Source organism: Mus caroli, unplaced genomic scaffold (genome assembly GCF_978045245.1).
Source record: "Mus caroli unplaced genomic scaffold, Mus_caroli_1 scaffold_16, whole genome shotgun sequence".
NCBI classification, from domain to species: Eukaryota; Metazoa; Chordata; class Mammalia; order Rodentia; family Muridae; genus Mus; species Mus caroli.
The window spans coordinates 40,130,090-40,149,581 of NW_028227271.1; the positions used below are offsets into that span (position 1 = coordinate 40,130,090).

Consider the following 19,492-nt stretch of genomic DNA (forward strand, 5'->3'; position numbering starts at 1 on the left):
ATTAGTTTTCTTGACCCTTCTCAACAATTAGACAGTGCTGTTCTAAGTGCATGTTCAGCATGGATTTTAATCAGCTTGAGGATGTTGAGCAGACTGCTGACTTCAAGAATGTTCTTCCAGATGAGGCAACTTACATTAAAGCTGTATTAGTTTATTTGCTCTGTTTGAAACTTGGTCCTCTATATTTTTCCGCTCTTCTGTCTTCTTTTTTCTTTGTCCCAAATGTCTTACATTTGCAGAATCTTGGCTTTGATATAGTCAAGATCTTGTTCAAGACTTGGCACTTGATCTTTTTATAAAGCTAGCATTCTGTGTTGTTAAAGTATCAACCATAATTTAAATATAGAACTTGAAAAGATTACTAGATCCTGGCTTTCAGGGCTGGGATAGGGGCATTTGCATCATTATCTTCACATTTTAAATACCTAATATAGTGGTAGGGAAAGGTTCAAGTCATATTAACAAAAATAGTCAATAATGTAGAACCTTTGAAAAAATGTGAACCTTTGAAAGTAAACTTTTAAGAAAAGCTAATATTAAAAAAATAGTTGTGTAAAACTATGTGTGAATCTTTAAAAGCAAACTTTTAAGAAGTGCTAATATTAAAAAATGTGTTTTTCCTTCATTATATTTGTGTACACATGTGTGTGGTGCTGGTATATACCAGAAGAGGGTGTCAGCTCCCCCTGGAACTGGAGTTTGCAGGTTGTACTGAGCTGCCATGTGGATGCTGGGAATTGAACTTGGGTCCACTGGAAGAGCAGTAAGTGCTCTTAACCACTGAGTCAACTCTCCAGCTTAAAACATTTTAAATGATACTTGTTGCTTTTTGGATGCAATATAGAACTTTTGCTTTGCTACTTGCTAGTATACCATAAAAGAGCCCTCAGTGAAGACACACTGTACCAGGCTAGAATTTGATCCTAACTTAGAATTCAGATGCTGAGGTATGTTTTCTTGTGGGATCTTAATTTTATCTTATACTTTTTTTGTTTTTTTGTTTTGTTTTTGTTTTTTGTTTTTATATATTTTCCTCTTTTTAAAGAAATACCCAGTTTTGAATTTGGGAACTTTATTGTTAAACTTCCATAAAGACCATTAGATAACTCCTCTTTAACTGGTAACTATTATGTACCAGATCCGCCAATTCTTTTTTGCTGTTTTAATACAGCCACATTATTTGATTAAAGTAGTTAGAGCTATCATATTTTTCTAGATATGGAATAATATTCAGGCCACCAAAGTAATTTAGAGCTATTATTCTAGTCATCCTTATTGGTTGGACCCAGCTTCGCATACCTTCAGAGTTGAGCTATTACAAACATAATTTTGTATATAATCTCTGAGGACACTGGAAAGAAGCAGCCACATGCACAGTGGTGTTAAGACAGATGCCATTCTATGTTTAGCCTTTTGGGCATCAGAATGTATCAAATTATATAATCTCGTGCATTTTAAACATAATTTGTGGTACTTAATAATTTATTATATAAATGAAAACTGTTGAAGTCATTATTCCCTTAACCCATACCTCCTTTACAGGTTTACACTTTAGTCCATGTACACTTAGAGCTAGCTTCTTGCATACTAGCCAGTAAGCTAGATAGGCAAAGGCTGTTGTTTGACTGCTGCTGTGGGGACCTTAGCAGTAGTGACTAGTATAGAGAGAAGTGAAGAATCACATACTTACTCTCATTTACATGCTTACATTTAGGATGTAGATTAGAAGGTAAGAGCTGCTAGAATTGGGTAACTACTGCTCAGTTAGGAAGGTGACTGTGGACAGAAGCAGCAACATGCACAGTGTTTTTAAGACGAATACCATTTTGTGCTCAGCAAAACATATTCTTTAAATACAGGAATTTCTCTTAAGTTCTCTTAAGATAATAAGTTCAGAATTGTTTCATGATACTTGGCAGCAGATATACTACTGACAGCATACTTTAAAATAGCCTACTAAAATGGCAGCATTGTATAGCTACTTCTAAGTCTTTAGAGTTACCTACTGTCGAAGTGGTTAATAGCTCATTCTAATAAGTCTTTAGCAACTGTTATGCCAGTGGTTCACACAATTCTGGTTTGTAGAACAGAAGAGGAACTTGGCTTTATGCCATTTCTCAGCCTAGGCTCCTAGTATTTGTTAAACTTGATTTATGTATATTATATCAAAGCAAATCAAAATAGAGTTTTTATAAAAATGGTTATAGGTGAGAAACAGAATCTTCTTTTTCTGCTTGTCTGGAGTGCCTTCCCATTACGTCATGCATTCTTTCTTCCCAAATCTTTTGTGTTGCCTGTCTTCCCTCTTTAAAAAAAAAAATTAGTACTTACTTTTAAGGCTAACTTTATTTATTTATTTTTTCAGTTAATCTCTTGCACATTTTCAATACCTTTTGCCTTATTCTAGGAAAAGTCTGCAAGATGCTGAGCTTATGTTCTGTGCCAGTAGGGTACAATATGCGTTTTGGTTCCTGACTTGATGGAACTTAGGTAGATAGGCTTTAAGTATTTACTGAGTAAATGATCGTAAGGTTGGAGCTGAAAGCTCATATATCACAATTGTAATTTTTATGTTGATCCCTTCTATTTCTCCTTTCATATTTAAAAAAACCCTACTGTCTCCTATTTTAGTGATTATTTTCAGTGATTCTTGGCTAGTATTTTTGAGGAAATTCTTCTACCTGGTAGGGAATTGGTATGATATGACTAATATATTTATTTTTGCCTTCAAACATTAAGAGCAATTGGAACATATCTTAGTTTCCATTTAATAGAATATACATTTGAGTCTGCTGAGCACTGAATATGTCTTCTCTCAGTAGATACATTGTTTATATTCAAATGAGTATGTCAGACTCTGTGGTTTGCTTTCCTTGGAAAAATAAAGCTATGAAAAATCAAAGTGACAAGTCTTGGTTGCATTATATAGAAAATGCCATTTTTTTTTAAGCAATGCTTTATTTTAGTCTTTTTCTTCCTCCCTAGTATTTCACCCTTTGCATGATTTGCTTTCAGTAAAGCAGTGCTTTCTTGTCTGCTCTTTCTGTCTGTCTTCATTTCTACAGCAGTCTTCAGCAGCTTTCAAAATTATAAATGTGACTTTCCTGTGACAGTCTAAAAGATGTTTGATCAGTGTGGTGCTGGGTGTTTTTCCCTCTTAGGGAAACTCGAATCTTCTCCTTTATTTTAAATTTCTTGGTACTCATTAAACCTTTACTAGTTATTAACTACTTACAAGGTCTCTTTAAATTTCCTGGATAATGTTTCCTTTATGTAAACTCAGTGTCACATTTTTATGTTACTAGCCTAGTGACCACACCCAAAATACATATTTTAGTCTTCAAATGATACAAATGCCTTCTGTATATACTGGATAAAAATACTGTCCTTTGTCATGAAATCCCACGTCATAATTTGAAACTATGTGTCTATTGATGTTGTGTCTGTAGTCCCACACTCCACATGAGAAAGAACTGAACTTTGATTTTTGCATGTACAAAGTATTTCTCTATGCTGCATCTGGTGTAAGTATAAAAGTCATGGGTGTGCTTTTCATTTTTTATTTATTTATTTTTTAAGTGGTGTGCCTAATCATTGCTTTGAAAATATGGTCTGGCTATATATGGAAACAGTACTGCTTTAAAATGACAACCTGATATTTATAAATCTAGACATTTATCCACAATTCAGTATTTGCTCTTAGTAGAACGTTTGTAACTTTGAACACCATCTTTTAATATTTCTAGTGGCTACTCTTTTAATTATTGTATTTTTATTTTTAAAGAGTAATTAAGGGAACAAATATCTAAACACATTTTTAAAGTTAGCTTTCCACACTAATGTTTTCATACTGTTTCTGTAGTGCTGTCTTATGTATATTAAATTTAAACTTGGGTACTGTAATTGTTCATTTTAAATGTGTTGTGTATTATTGACTAGTTGGCAGATAATAGGGGAAATTGAACCATTACTTACACCAAACATAAAATATAGAATTTAAGATGTTTTTATATTTAGTCTCATGTGTGAAAGAAAATTTTCTTTTTTAATTTTCAAAGTAAAGGAACAAAGAGGTAGAAAGCCTAGCAAGCAAGATAAACAGTGAGTCTGGCCAGAAATACTCTGAACTCATCTTTTAAATTTGGACTATCTCTCTCTCTCCCCTAAAGATAACATGTTAGCATGGAAGAATCATGCCAGCATAGTTCTTCCATAAGGCATTATTTTACATACTCTCTACCTTATTTGTAGTATTTATTGAGTGTACTCTAGTTGGAAAGACTCATGAAAAACGCTTTGCTTGAACAGTCCACTTTTTTTGTCTCAAAATAGAAAGGAGAATATTTAAAAAATTTACCCTTAGAGGAAACAAATGACCATGCTATTAAAAATGAGATTTCTGTTACCTTTTATCTAGCAAAAAGAAACCCAAATTTTGTCACCTTTCAACATATGTTTTCTAGTTAGCAACACCGGTAATAAAGATGCCCGTATGGTTTTACCCCAGTTTTTATAACTGTAATTACTACTTCGTTTTCTTCCTCCTCGATCCTAGATATGTAAAAAGTCATTTTTTGTTTTGTCATTTCAGAATTCCAGCAGTGATCATGCAGCTTAAAGTATCCGTCCTCAGCTGTTCAGGAGTTTTATAGTGGTTTTGTAGTTTGAACTCCTGCATAGGATCCTTGGCCCTCATACTCACCAAGAGAGACATTCAGTGACAGTGCCATAGGCTTTGTCTTAAGCACTTTGTCCTCTCTCATAACCTCATATGATCCCAGTTGTTAAGACATTTTTAAAATGTCCCCTAGCAACCTCAGTTATTAAAGCTAAAATGAATTGTGTAGGAAAATAAAGGAAAATGAAGTGGCTTTAAATTGTAGATGAACAAGATACTTTAATAGATAGACTTCATTTCTATTGCATTAAAATAAAATAGTGATGCTTCATTTGTTTTGTTAGTGACAGTGAGGGATGCAGTACATATCAGACACTGATATGCTTTTTTGTGATCCCAGCATTCAGACTGAGGCAGAAGATTTACAAGTTTAAGGGCAGCCTGGGGTACATAATATGTTAAAAGCCAGTGTGGGCTATGTAGTGAGACGATTTTTAAAAAACCAAAACTGTAAGTAGTACCAGTCTAAATTTTAATTAGAATTCTCAGATTGGTTCAATATACCACAATAATTTGTAAATTAAATTAACATTATATAATAGCATTTATTTTTCTCTTGCTTCTTTATAGTTTGTATAAATTTGAAATTTAGTTTAAATGTGTCTTCTAAAAGTATAAAATTTATATTGAATAAAATCTACCTCTTCTTTGGAAATTGAGTTGTTAATTGTTTTTAGTTCATACATGTATTAAAATATTCATGCCACTGTAAATTTTCTTGTGCTTTCATGCTGTTTAGATGCCCAGCCTACAGAGTCTGAGAAGGAAATATATAATCAGGTGAATGTAGTGTTAAAAGATGCAGAAGGCATCTTGGAGGATTTGCAGTCATACAGAGGAGCTGGCCACGAAATACGAGAGGTAAAGTTTATAATTTTTATAGGCATTTTATCAGTAAAGGCCAATTGACTATTTGTCACCTTGGCTTACTTTCTAATGTTTTCTGGGCTTGTCTTGGGAAGTGTTATATTTGAAAGACTACTTGACATTATTTCAGAACCGGTTACAGAACTGCATGGACAGAGAGGTATTACAAAGGGGCAGTGCTACCTACTTGTATGTTACTTAATAGGAGTTATAGTCACACATGACAATTAGGTTTTCCTTTGGGGACTATTTAGTTATGCTTTCCTCTTGTGGAGGAAGAGTATTGCTTTCTGGCTCCCTTCCCCAGCACCCTCCCACCTCCTGCTCTATTTTTCAATTCCTAAGCTTCCTAGGAGAATGTGAAACCATCCAAGATAGTTCTTCCACCTCTAACCTCTCCCCACCTGCCTCTTCTCTAATAGTCTTATGCTACATGGAAAGTGTGAAGAGAGGTGTCTCTCTACCTCTGTTCTAGTCTCTGAATTAACCTCCCTTTTATATTTCTATTTTTCAGAAACTGAAACTTCCCTGCTTCTTTCTACTTTTTTTCTCAAGTTCCAGTCTAGAACTTTATTCTTTCACTATGTTTTCTCTTAATTCTACCTTTATTTTCTTTTCTTTCCTCTGAATGTACTCTGATACAGTGCTCAAACTCTCTTGCCTTTAGACCTGGATTTCTCATCACATTTCTTGAAGGCATTGTCTATCGATGCTTTGTTCCTGCCCTCCTTGTTTCTGTTACTCTCAGTAGCAAGTAGTTCAGAGGTCATCAACGACCACTCTTTTGGGCTCCCAGTCGAACGTCTGCAGTAGTAGCACCTCAGAGTAAAGTGGAGAAAGGAGAGGATGCTGTGGTTACTCATTAGCTCTTTTGTGTGAGGGGGGAGGGACACTGAAATGACTTGCAGACTTTTCCTGTGTGTGACCAAGCTGTCTTGCAGAGCAATCTCACCCTTGCTTTAGTGTGGAATGCTCTTCCTTCCTTCCCTTCACATGTCAGTAACCTACTTCCCCTTACTGTGTTCCTAGTACTTTACACGTGTGTCTTTTATGTACTCATGCGCCTCAAAAAAGTGATGACCTGCTGTTTATGTCTGTACCACTCACTCGCCAAGCTCCAGTGTTAAATCACCCTGGGTTCTTACATACTCAGTACCAAGCAAGGTGAAAACCCTTGAGGAAATAAATACTGAAGGTGTGGACTAAACTTCTGCTATCATTCTAAATCTTAACGTTTTTGTAAGTGAATGACTGTGACTTTTACTATGAAATCAGATACTGACAACACTTAAATATAATTTGAAAACTCAGACATGGAAGCAAAACAAAATAGCTTCATTAACTACTCAGTATATCTTTCCTTATAAGTCACAAGATTTCAGAGATTATTTTAAAATGAGTTTGATGTTATCTTCATGTTGATTAAATATAGATGAAATCTTATCACTTAATGTACTCACTAGTAAGTGGATATTAGCCAAAAAAAAAAAAAAAGTACAGAATACCCAAGATACAGTCCACAGAACACGATGAAGTGCCCAAGTGAAGTCTTCTCAGTCCCACTTGAGAAAGAGATAAGAAAGCAGTCACAAGTGGGGAGGCCGGGAGTGAGGGACCTGGGAGGGAAAGTGGATGGGGGTGGGGAGAGAACCTGATCTGGTATTGGGTGAGGGAAAAGGACTGAAGCCCTGAGGACCAGCAGAAAGAATGGAGATGGGCAACCTTGGGAAGTAGGAGTTTTGGGGGATTCCCCCCCTCCAGAATGCATCAGAGACCTGGGAGGTGAGAGACTCTCAGGACTCAGAGGTAGGGATCTTAGTTGAAATGCCCAACAGTAAGGAGAGGGAACTTATAGAGCCCATCTTTTTTTTTTTTTTTTCAATTACTTATAGTAAATGAAGAAAAAAATCTCATTCACTAAAAAGATACCTGTTGTGTATTTTTCTCCCCATAGGTAGAACTCTTAGGATTGAAAAAAGTTTTGTAATTTTCCATCAGAAGGTTTGCTCTATGTTTGTGTGGGAAAGACTTGGTCCCTATTCTCATGTACAGTTCATTGACTTCTTGCTTAGATTGAGTTTATTTCTAGAAGAGAGCACAATGGTAGGAAAGTTTCTGTAGGTCATTTCAGAAAGGCTACCTGGGGCTGTGATGCCAGAAACTCTGAATACCATGGCCAAAGATTGGAGCTCTCCACATGTCCTAGGTGTGCAACGGAGCTGACTTCCCAAGGCTATAGCTACATATAACTCACATTATTTCACAATTTTTGATGTGGAAAAGTAAACAACTGCTTTAAAGTGTGTGTGTGTGTGTGTATATATTTAAAGGCTTGTGTAGGGAAGCAAAAATATAACCATATAACACTAGAAAACATAAAAGGGGGAAACTAAAGTAGGGTAAGAGGCTGACCTTACCGGGTCTTGAGACTTCCTCTGACTATTGTGCCATCATTAACTATTTGGTAAAGGACTTACGGACAAAGAAGTTATCTGTGATGGTTCATACCTATAATCTGAGCACTTGTGAGGCAAAGACAGGAGCATGCCCTGAGTTTTGAGGCCAGCCTGGGCTATTGAGTAAGACCCTATCTTCAACTAAAACAAATTAACACAACAAAACAAATAACAAAAGGAGATTAAAGACGGAAGTACGTAAGTAGAATAGTAATAAAGTATGTGAACTGGAAAACTAGGAGTACATATCTGTGGGATGGATAGGTACAGACAGTGTTAAGGCAGTTGAAGTTTTAAGAAATGTATGGATGCATAGGTGTAATTAGGTTTCTGAATCGTAGGAAAGCAGTTCCCATGAAAGGACAGTGAAAGCCTAGTACATGCTAGGCTACAAAGAACTGATAACTGTTGGAACTGTAATAGGTGGCCTATGAAAAACAGACAACAGAAAATTATTGTTTTGCGAATAAATGTGTGTATCACTGTGAAGAAGTTTCTTTTGTGAAGAGAATTTGGCCTATTAAGTGAGTGCAAATTGACATTGTAAAATGGTTATCAAGAGGTCTCTTCATAATAGAGGTCACTATCAAAAACAAAAACTCTAAAATTATTTGTACTTATAAATGGGGTACTTATATCTGTGTGTTGCAAATTTTTAAAAAAAGTAAAGAATAATGGCTCTTTAACTCACCATAATAAAATGAAAGCAACTAGCAACATTTCTGTGGTAATAAAATTATAAAACTCCATATAAACAGTGTAGCATAGTACTGGCATGTAATAACACAGACTGTTTCCTGGTAGCTAGCTTGTTAAGGATGTGGACCTAAATATGTATTAAGTAAATAACATTTATAAAATGTGACTTTAAAATGGAATAAGTATGGTTTGAGAGATGGCTCAGCAGTTAAGAGCACTGGTTGGTCTTCCAGGAGGCCTGGGTTGTGTGTTGATTCAATTCCTAGCACACACATGGTGTCTCATATCCATGTGGAACTCGAGTTCTAGGGTATCCAACACCTTCTTCTAGCCACCAGACAACAGCCATGCGTTCACAGACACACATGCAGACAAAACACACATATAAGTAAATAGTGCGTTAACCATATAACCTTAAAAGGAGTAATTATGAATGAAGACGAGTATGCTCCTACTGTAAACCTCTAGTGAGGAGGGAGTAAGAACCTCCACTAGGGTTGAATTCTGCCCTAATTTTTCGGTTTTTGTTTTGGTTTGTTTTGTTTTGGCTTTGGTTTTTTTCAAGACAGGGTTTCTCTGTCTTGGAACTCACTCTGTAGACTCAGAAATCCGCCTGCCTCTGCCTCCCGAGTGCTAGGATTAAAGGCGTGCGCCACCACCGCTCGGCTATTTTTTTTTTTTAATGTATTTTTTTTCCCTAAATTTTAACAGACTTGAAAATGAGTTGTAGTATTTATTTCAAGATATCTTTGCCATTGATATTACTAAGTTCCATCTTGTATATTGAGCTATTATGAATACTGGCCCAAAATCTTACCAACAGCAGTGAATCTGAAGTGACAGGTGAAGGAAGCAGACACTTAGATCCATAGAATGTTAGCCATGAAGTAACATGTCATCCGTTCCATATGGCAAACCAAGTCCTAGGAAGTAGTTTACTCACAGGACACAGTAGACAGCATCTACAGGTACATTTGTGTATTATGAAAATGCATTAGTGCATCATAAGAGAAGTTGGGATACTTAAGAGGAAATCAGTGAAAGTTAGTTTTAATTGTTTGCTTGTTTCCTGAATAATAAACACATTTTCACTGTTTGCTTGTTATAAGATGAACTGAATCTGGGCTTCCCACCAGATATATTAGCATATTGTCAAAAATTGTTTATATGAAGTTATGATTATCTATTACATGTTGTGATCATTGATATTAATTACAGTATTTCTAGATAGTATTTCTAACATGAGTAATATTGACTTTAGGCTTCTGCTGTGTCTAAGAATTATTCAGAAAAGTACAGAAACACTCAAAATTTGAAAATATCAGCTAGATGTGGTAGCACATACCGGTATTTCAGAACTTGGGAGGCTGAAGCAGGGGGATCATGAGTTTGAGGACAGTCTATGGCTACATAGTAGGACCGTGATTTTGAAAATGCTTAAGAAGTGTTTATAGTGAATTATATACACAGCCCATTTATTTACTTATTTGTACCTAATTTATTCACAAAAATTTTAAATCTGAATATAAGTTTATTTTGCCTTCTTGAGTTTTGGTTTTGTGTACATAGATTCAGTACTAGTGCCTTGGGGGAACTAAACATGTCATGCCTGGTGACCCTTCCAAGCAGCTCCTGCCATAGCCAGAGTTTTGTCTCTCAGGTAGTAACTTTGGGTTATTTAAAATGTTAGAGAAAGCAGAGCAAGTTGTTAGAGGATAAACTACAGTGAATTTGATAAAGAATTAAGAAAGCATCTGTAGGCAAAAGGAAGGTAAAAGTAAGAAAACCCTTTCATCTGGGAATAACTCTGCACTCAGAAGAGACAGCATAAGGTCTTAAAGGACTAGCACTGACTGAGGGCTGCGTATATTTGTGAGCCCCGCCCAGCTTTGTCTTCATTTCTTCCCTTAGATCTGAAGCTGCGTTTTTGTTTTTGTTTGTTTGTTTGTTTTTCCCCTATCCTTTACTCAGGAAAGCTTGGAACTCAGAAAAGCATCTTAGTTCAAAACAATGAGTATTTGTAATATTTCTAACTTGGATTTTTCAGGTTGATTTGGGTTCCTGTTGGCCAGGTTTCTTAAAGCTGGTGTGAACCATGCAAATTGCATTACAGCTTCTTGGCCGTTTCTCAGAGTTGGTATTTTCATGTATTGTCTTACTTAAAGACATACCAAGAGTGTCTCTGCAATGGAAGAAACAGTATAAAACATTCTATTTTTGTGGATCTAAATGACACCAAGTTGTGAAATAGCTAACAAGCAATGTTGATTTTATTATTATGTTATCTATTGGGGGGGGGGGAGGAGACTTGTGGAGTTAAGAAAGTCCAAACTTGGAATGTTTGTCAGTCTATACTTTAGTTATCCAGATCTCCTTAATTTGCTAAAACTTTTGCCTTAAAGGAAAAAAGACGGTTGTAACTTTTATAAATCTTAACTTTATTTCTTGGACTTTTAAGGCAATCCAGCATCCAGCCGATGAGAAGTTGCAAGAGAAGGCATGGGGTGCAGTCGTGCCACTAGTAGGCAAATTAAAGAAGTTTTACGAATTTTCTCAGAGACTAGGTAAGCTTAAAACTTTGTAATTTTTACTTTCCTGGTAAGAAAACATGCTTATTAGGTCCAGAATTATTTAGATGATTTTGTTTACAGTACTGAAGTTGGCTGTGTATCTATTGTGCAGGTACAGCAGATTGTACTCATACTTTTCTCAGGCTTTTGAATTGTTTAGACGGTTTTCCTCAGTAAGTTGTGATTTACAGAAGGAGATCTGATTTCTTTGCATGCTTAAGTATAAGAAACTACATTAGCCTGATGACAGACTGTTTAGAGTCCCCACCCCTCAATGGGGTAGAACCCAGGGCCTTGTGTTTGGTAGACAAGTGCTTGCCACTGAGAAGCATCCTAACCTTAGGACAGACACTAGCTATAATCAGACAAGATTAGAGAAGGATTTTTATAATAAATATCATTTTAAAAACTGGTGTGTGTGTGTGTGTGTGTGTGTGTTTGGAGTCCAGAGATTGTTAGAATGTCTTTTAATGATTTCTTCTGCATCTTTGAGACAGGGTTGCTTACTAACCCAGAAGTATACCCTTTTGACTGCAGGTGAGGTAGGGTTTTTTTTGTTTTTTTGGTTTTTTTGGTTTGGTTTATTTATTTATTTATTTATTTATTTTTGGTTTTTCTAGACAGGGTTTCTCTGTGTAGCTCTGGCTGTCCTGGAACTCACTTTGTAGACCAGGCTGGCCTCGAACTCAGAAATCCGCCTGCCTCTGCCTCCCGAGTGCTGGGATTAAAGGCATGCGCCACCACGCCCGACTTGTGAGGTAGGGTTTTAACAGTGTCATTAGAAAACAAAATTTTAGGGCCTTTAGAGCAGAAGGAAATTATGGAAAGTCTGACAGGATGTTAAAGAAAAAAAAAATAGCATTTGCCTATCTTTGATTAAGTTTCAGGCTTAATTTCAGCATTTGGAATGCTTAGGATGCCAGAGCTACCAGACAAGGAAAACAGGACAGTTTACCCTGTGCCCTTAGTGTTTAGATTCATACTTTGCATCACTTTGAATCTGATAGATTTATGATAGAATTAGCTCTTTTAAAGTTTTCATTAAACTAAGTCTTACTTCAATAGATAATTTGAGTGTGTGCATCTGAATGTTGGTTGGGAATTGAACTCCCTGACAACTTCATCTTCTTTTCATTAGAAGCAGCATTAAGAGGCCTTCTGGGAGCCTTGACTAGTACGCCATACTCGCCCACCCAACATCTAGAGCGAGAGCAGGCTCTTGCTAAACAGTTTGCAGAGATTCTTCACTTCACACTCCGGTTTGATGAGCTCAAGGTAGAGTCTGCTGATTACTTTTTATGAAAACCACTTTTTTTTTCATTGAATAGTAGTACTAGGAGGAACCTTTTAAAACCTGTATTTAAATGATTTCTACCCAACTGGAAAGCCAGACTTGAAATGGCAGCTCTTTTAAAATGACAGCCAGCCAGGAGTTGGTGTTCATGTAGCCCAGTGAATTTGTAAGCAGAAAGTAATCCAGAGCTGCTTCTCTGTTTTTTTCTTTCTGTTTGTCCAATTTCAACTTTTTTTATACAAAACATTTTTCCTCTTCCTTCCCCACCATTTACTTTCTTCTTCCTGATTGATCTCATCATCTAGCTTTTTATTATATTTACACCTATAACTCCCATATTGCAATATGGGGCAAGTCTAAAACCCTACTTTTTTCTTTGAAGATATACCAGGATTTATGAGATTTTTTCTTTTATCTTTTTTCTTTGAAGATCTATCAGGATTTTTATACTCAGAGATCTGCCTCCTGAGTGCTAGAATTAAAAGCATGCACCTCCACCACCTAGCAAGCACTATTTTGTTTTTTTAATCGAAGTCCTGAGTTCAAATTATGAGGCTTGAGTTTTCAGGATCTTGAGTACCTTTTCTAGAAAATAGAAGAGTTATGTTTCTAACTGTGTTACTTCATATAGTATTATAGACAACTGTTAATTACTATTGATACTTTGGGCACAAAAGTACAAAACTATAAAGTACATACATATTCTTTTATTCAAAGCAAGTACCCTTACATTTGTTTTTTGTTTGGTTTTGTAATATCAATATTTTCGATAAACAAGCTCTTAAGATATTGAAGAGGAGTACTGCATAATGCCCACAATTGGAAACTAGTCTATGGTTTTACAGTTAGTATGAATGCTGATGTGTGTGGTAGCATACACCTTTAGTCCCAGCACGTGGGGAAGGCAGAGACCCAAAGGTCTCTGTGAGGTACAAGACCTTGTATCCAAGGGAAAAAATGCACTGAAGAGTTCAAAATACTACAGGCGTTTGTGAATATACCAGATAGTTTTTAAAGTTACATGAGAATGTTAGGTTACCACTTCAAACTAAATTAGATTTTCACCTAGCTTACATTAGCATTTGATACATAGAGTTGTCTTTCATACATTATAGTGTTGTCATACATGTGCTTCTTTTAGATGACAAATCCTGCCATACAAAATGACTTCAGCTACTACAGAAGAACATTGAGTCGTATGAGAATTAATAATGTCCCGGTAAGCTTTTGCTATGAATTATGTTTAGTGGTGATAAGAATAACTTGATTTTTTTCTTCCTTTTGTTCATTTATTTAGCACTTATTACATGAGTTGTTTTTGTTTTGTTTTTTGAGACAAGATCTCAACATTGCAGTGTCTGTCCTGGAGCTTACTATGTAGCCTAAGCTAGCCTGGAACTCACTGAAATCCACTAGCCTTTGTCTCCAGCTTATTCAGAAGTTAAAGCTTGTAATAATCAGAAACCATACTATGGAAGGAGAGCTCAAAATATAACATACAGCATATATTCAATCCATATAGCATATATTCTTTTTTTCTACTGAATTTAATTTCCACAACCACTTCAATAAAATTGCATTTTGCCTTTATATCAGTGATACTTTAAATCTCTTTGTATATTATTATTTTAACTGAACAGAAAAATTTGCATGAGAGGTTACAGTTACAGTGATGAATCCTGACGAAAATTGACCCAGGATGAGAAAATTAACTGCCAGTGGCAAGAGGTCATCTGCCTCATGTTGATGAGAAAGTCATTTCTGGGCCTGTGCCTTGGCATCATAGCTTCTTCCCTGGTTCCTTGGGGCTGCTAATCTCTTTTGTCCTCCTAAAGTGTTTAGCGCTTTTTTCTACTTTCTTGGCATTACAGGTGAAGATACTCTTTGTGTTTAGTGGGCCCATATTATGGTAATTGGTGTCAAAGTAGGAGAAATCACAGCACAACTCTATGCTTATGTTATTAGTTTCATTTAGATGTACTGGAACTGTGCAAGGAGCGATAGAGCGTCAGATAGAATTTTTAAGTCCAAAGGCAGCATTTACTTATGTTTTTATTGATACTGAAAAATCTCTATGAAATGGTTGTTTTAAAATGGGCACCAGGTTGGAGGTAAAGGGTTTCTCTGTTCTTAACAACACTTTGGATTTATACAGACCACCTCGTGTGAAACTGATTATAGTGTCTGTCTGTTTGTTGTTGTTTTGTTTGTTTGTTTAATTTTCACCTGGTAAATAAAAAGAACACTCAGTCTTTTGCTCTCTTTGCCATTCCTATCTCTACACAAGAGGCCCAAGACTTTAGAGAGATCTTCACACTGTCTTACACTCTCGAAAGTTATGTACAAAGTCAGAAGTTCTCAGTGAGATCACTCAGATTCAGAGTCTTGCCCAGGTTGCTGTGATCTCCTCTTTTTCCTGTTAACCTCAGAGCCCATTTTCCTCTCTCTTTCAGTTAATTTGTAGCACATAACTTCCTTTCTGACCTTTTGGAACTGTCTGCCTACTAATATGGGTTGGTTATCTTTTCTTTTTTAAAAAACATTTACTTGATACTCCTTTTAATCCTCTAAATGGATCCCTATTTGTAAGGAAAATGGTAAAGTTAAGTAGTATTTAAGTCTCTCAACAGTCTCACTTCTACTTTAATTTTCACTAGTTACCATCTACTATTACACTGAATATGTCAAAGTGTGCTCTGCTAAGTCATTTTAAAAATGTACTTTTCTTCTGCCAATAGAAATACCTTGCTCATTAATATATACATCATCACTTGTAAAAGCCCAAGTTTTCATCAGTCCTTCTCATTTTCTTCTAGTCTGAGATTCCCTTCCTTCTGTTGTTGCCTGTATTTTATCATGGTACTGGGTAGATCCTTTTTTCATACTGGAAGACAGGGTGCAACTTCATAGTTATCCTTTCATCTTCCAGAGCCTTCTGAACAGTCTCTTATGTAGTAAGATATCCCATCAACATATTATATTCTATCATACCATTTAATATGTTTGAGTAGACAGTTTTTCCTTTTAAACAATTGCTTAATATTATTTGCAGTCTCTTCATTCATTCATTGGTTTAATAATTTGTGAACATTAATGTCAAGTAATTTCCACACAGGCAGAAGGAGAAAATGAAGTAAATAATGAATTGGCAAATCGAATGTCTTTGTTTTATGCTGAGGCCACCCCAATGCTGAAAACCTTAAGTGATGCAACAACAAAATTTGTATCGGAGGTGAGTTGTTGGGGACCCTTCTTTGCATTGATGCTGTTCCACTCACTATAGATATGATGACATCAGCCGTTCTTTGATCCCAAGTACTACCCTTAGACTGGGACCCCTAAATGAGACCTGCATAGGCATAGCTACCCACTTGCTTTGCATTCACTCTGGAGGTACTTTGAATACTGCTGTGATCACATAGCCTAAGTGTGCTCTGATTGTCTTTTACAACCCTCCCCCTTCTTCCTGTTTTCTTCACTAATAATAAGCAAAAATCTCAAGGATGATCATTTTAAGTTCCTTTCTGCATTGATTTCATCTGATCCACAGAACCATTCTGCTGGATACTCTATATGATGCTTATGAAAACTTAACCCCTGCTCCTGCTGCATACCTAGATCAGACTGCTGCCCCCTAACCTATTTTTATTTCTACTCTTGTTCCACTAAATGTTTTCCATGGCCCGGAGAGATGGCTGGTCATTAAGCCTAATGATTTGAGTCTAATTTCTAGGACTCATAAAGTAGGAGAGAACAGACTACTACAAGTTCTCCACTGTGGCACAAGAGAATACCCACATAACTTAAGTAAGACGTAATGAAATAAATAAAATACAGTTTCCCTTCAGGATCGTCTCTATATCTGAGCCCCTCATCTCTTATATTTGAAAGGTGGTGCTTATTCTTGCTCACTTAACAGAAATCACTTTTAAAAGCAATAAGGTCTTGGCTATTTTGTACATGACTCTATCCCCGATCATGAAACAGTGATTAGAATCATGGTCATTGCTTAGAAAGTTAGAAATAGGAGCCAGATTATTTGCTGGTTTTACATTATTCTTAAGTATCACATATTTCACTTATACTTGCTTCTTTTGTTTTCTTTGTATACTTACAGAATAAAAATTTGCCAATAGAAAATACCACAGATTGTTTAAGCACCATGGCAAGTGTATGCAGAGTCATGCTGGAGACACCGTGAGTATTACCTGATGTGTTTTACCTCAGCAGCACTGCTGAAATGACTGGTATTTTAAAGCATATCCAAATACAAACATGTCTCTATGAAAAAAGAAATGAAGTTTATTCTGACCATCAAATGTTAAATGTATGAACAAAGTCAAAATAATTTGGCAGCTGAGTGTATTTATTTTTGAAACATAGAGTTGGACTATGGACACTTCAATATTTTTTCCCATCAGAACAGGAGTTTAAAGATTTTGAGAGTCCAGGGAAGATTCCTTTCAGAAGGCTGTATTATATTTCATTTGCCATATTCTCTCACTTTGGTTTTGTCCTTGTTTCCTCACAGACCTGATTTATCTGAAGGCATTTGTGGTACATATGATTGCTTTTGCTATCAGCACCAGAATGAATGGATCTTAGATTTTTTTTTTTTTTTTACATTTTTTTTTTTAAGATTTATTTTATATATAAGTACACTGTAGCTGTCTTCAGACACACCACAAGAAGTTATCAGATCCCATTCCAGATGGTTGTGAGCCACCATGTGGTTGCTAGGAATCGAACTCAGGACCTCTGGAAGAGCAGTCCATGCCCTTAACTGCTGAACCACCTCTCCAGCCCCGGGTCTTAGATTCTTGATAAGATAGTTTTTATTAAAGACCTTTTGTTTTTGCACCACTCATTTCCCAAAGTGCTCTTGTATACACTGTGTTATTGATGAACTTGAGGGGCAGGAGGACAAACACCTTCCACTCTTTCCTCCTGTGTAAGAGAATGGGGTCTAGGGAAGTAAAGGGATACACACTACCAGCCCACCACCTGTTGGATCAGTGTCCCCATTCTGAGTCTGGTCTACTGCTTTACCACATTGTATTCTGTGTGGATTAGAGTTCCATTTTCCTTTTTCTAAATGAGACAATTGATCGAATCCTGTAATATAATAGATACCCACGAATAGCAAGCCTGTTTTCTCCATTGAGCAAGTGACTTTTTTCATGTTGCTAAGCACCCATTCCCAGACTCCTATTTCAGGGTGATTTTTGCTTTCTCTGAAATTGTCAAAGAGGTAATATAATACCCTGATTGGTACAAATGTGGAGACCATGATATGTGGGTTGTAAGATTTCACCATGCCCCCTTCTTCTCCCTAAGGGCCTTATAGAGAAGGGATAATGTTGACATTCTTTTCAGATATCAAAGTAGTCAGTATCAGCCTGGCGTGGTGGTGCATGTCTTTAATCCCAGCATTCGGGAGGCAGAGGCAGGCGGATTTCTGAGTTCGAGGACAGCCAGGGCTACAGAGAAATCCTGCCTCGAAAAACCAAAAAATAAATAAATAAATAAATAAATAAATAAATAAATAAATAAATAATAAAAGTAGTCAGTATCAAGTGTGGGTGTGTGTAGTCAGTTCATTAGAGAGTTTGTAATGTGCCTCACCCATCCAAATCTTCTGCCCTCCAGGGAATACAGAAGCAGATTTACCAATGAAGAGACAGTATCATTCTGCTTGAGGGTAATGGTGGGTGTCATAATACTCTATGACCACGTCCATCCAGTGGGAGCATTTGCCAAAACTTCTAAAATTGATGTAAGTTACCTGTTTCTTTATGTGATTTCAAATTGATCTTACTCATGGAAATCAGTAAGGTTTTATTTAAAGAATAACAGTCTGGACTCACAGATTCTGATCACAGTTTGTGATATGGTTGGGATTCCTTTTTCTGGGCTGTCCTGTACTTCTGGTTGCTAGCCAGTATATGGGTATGTTAGATGATTGAATGATGTTACTGATAGTGAATGGTAATGGTGAATATTTCTTTGTAGTATTTCTAATGATTACATAACCAAAGATAAGGTTTATTCAGAACATACATTAAAAAGTCAATATTGATGCTTCTTTAAGAAAGTGGAAGAGCCTATGTTTTTTGTTTTGTTGCTACTATTGCTTCCTTTTCCTATTCATAATAGTTTATTACTTTCTACTTTCATTATCTGCCGGGAATGGAAGTTCCTATTAGAAATGTAGTGTTTTTTCTCATTTCTCTGTTTACTCTTAAACATTGTAACTAGTATTTGATGGGGATTGTCTGATAATTACTACTTCAAGCTTTTAGCATTTTAGTTCTCAATTATGGATTGCTAGCTTTCACATGTATCTGTTTTATATAAAGAAAAATGAGTTAGCATTAGCTTACTTGTGGTAACCATGTCCCCGAAGTTTTACCTTGTTCCTATGTACCTGTGTGAACATTGTCCTAGAATTTTCCATTCACTATAGCAGCTTTACTATAGGAGGTTAAGTAATACAGTTGTTAGGAAGTGGTAGAGTATGAGGCTAAACCCACACCTCTCCATTCATGCTTACGCTGTCATGTTTTTCAGACAACCAGGCTGATCTTAAAATAAGAACCTCATTGAGGTTTTTCTGTCTGAGTAGCCTGTAGAAGTGCCTACTGCCTGTCCGTGAGTCAGTTTTACCTCCATCATCTGCACTTCAGGACTCTTTCCCTCCCTCTCAGCTCTACAGGATTCCAATCTGTCCCATGCTTGTCACAAGCTACCTGTGAAACTCCTCTTTCCTGGAGCAGATCCGTTCTATCCTTGCAAATGGTGTATAGTATCTTTTTCAGGATGTCTTTCCTTAGTTCATTAATGTGAGTGGGATTTCATTTTGACTGGTTGTATTTCCAGAAAGTTTTGCCTCGCTAACAGACTGAAAATAATACTTGCCAGCTCCACC

General features: G+C 36.3%; 1 protein-coding gene across 10 annotated transcripts in view; it reads left to right on the forward strand.

Moving 5' to 3' along the window:
- Cyrib (CYFIP related Rac1 interactor B) overlaps positions 1-19,492 on the forward strand; it is a 133,174-nt gene that overhangs the window by 106,955 nt on the left and 6,727 nt on the right. For all 10 annotated transcript variants that reach the window (XM_021183989.3, XM_029469390.2, XM_029469392.2 and 7 more), the window contains 7 exons: positions 5,418-5,539; positions 11,159-11,264; positions 12,409-12,545; positions 13,706-13,783; positions 15,680-15,796; positions 16,682-16,761; positions 18,214-18,340. In XM_021183989.3, the coding sequence (XP_021039648.1) occupies positions 5,418-5,539; positions 11,159-11,264; positions 12,409-12,545; positions 13,706-13,783; positions 15,680-15,796; positions 16,682-16,761; positions 18,214-18,340 (767 nt within the window). The remainder of the gene's footprint in view (positions 1-5,417; positions 5,540-11,158; positions 11,265-12,408; positions 12,546-13,705; positions 13,784-15,679; positions 15,797-16,681; positions 16,762-18,213; positions 18,341-19,492) is intronic.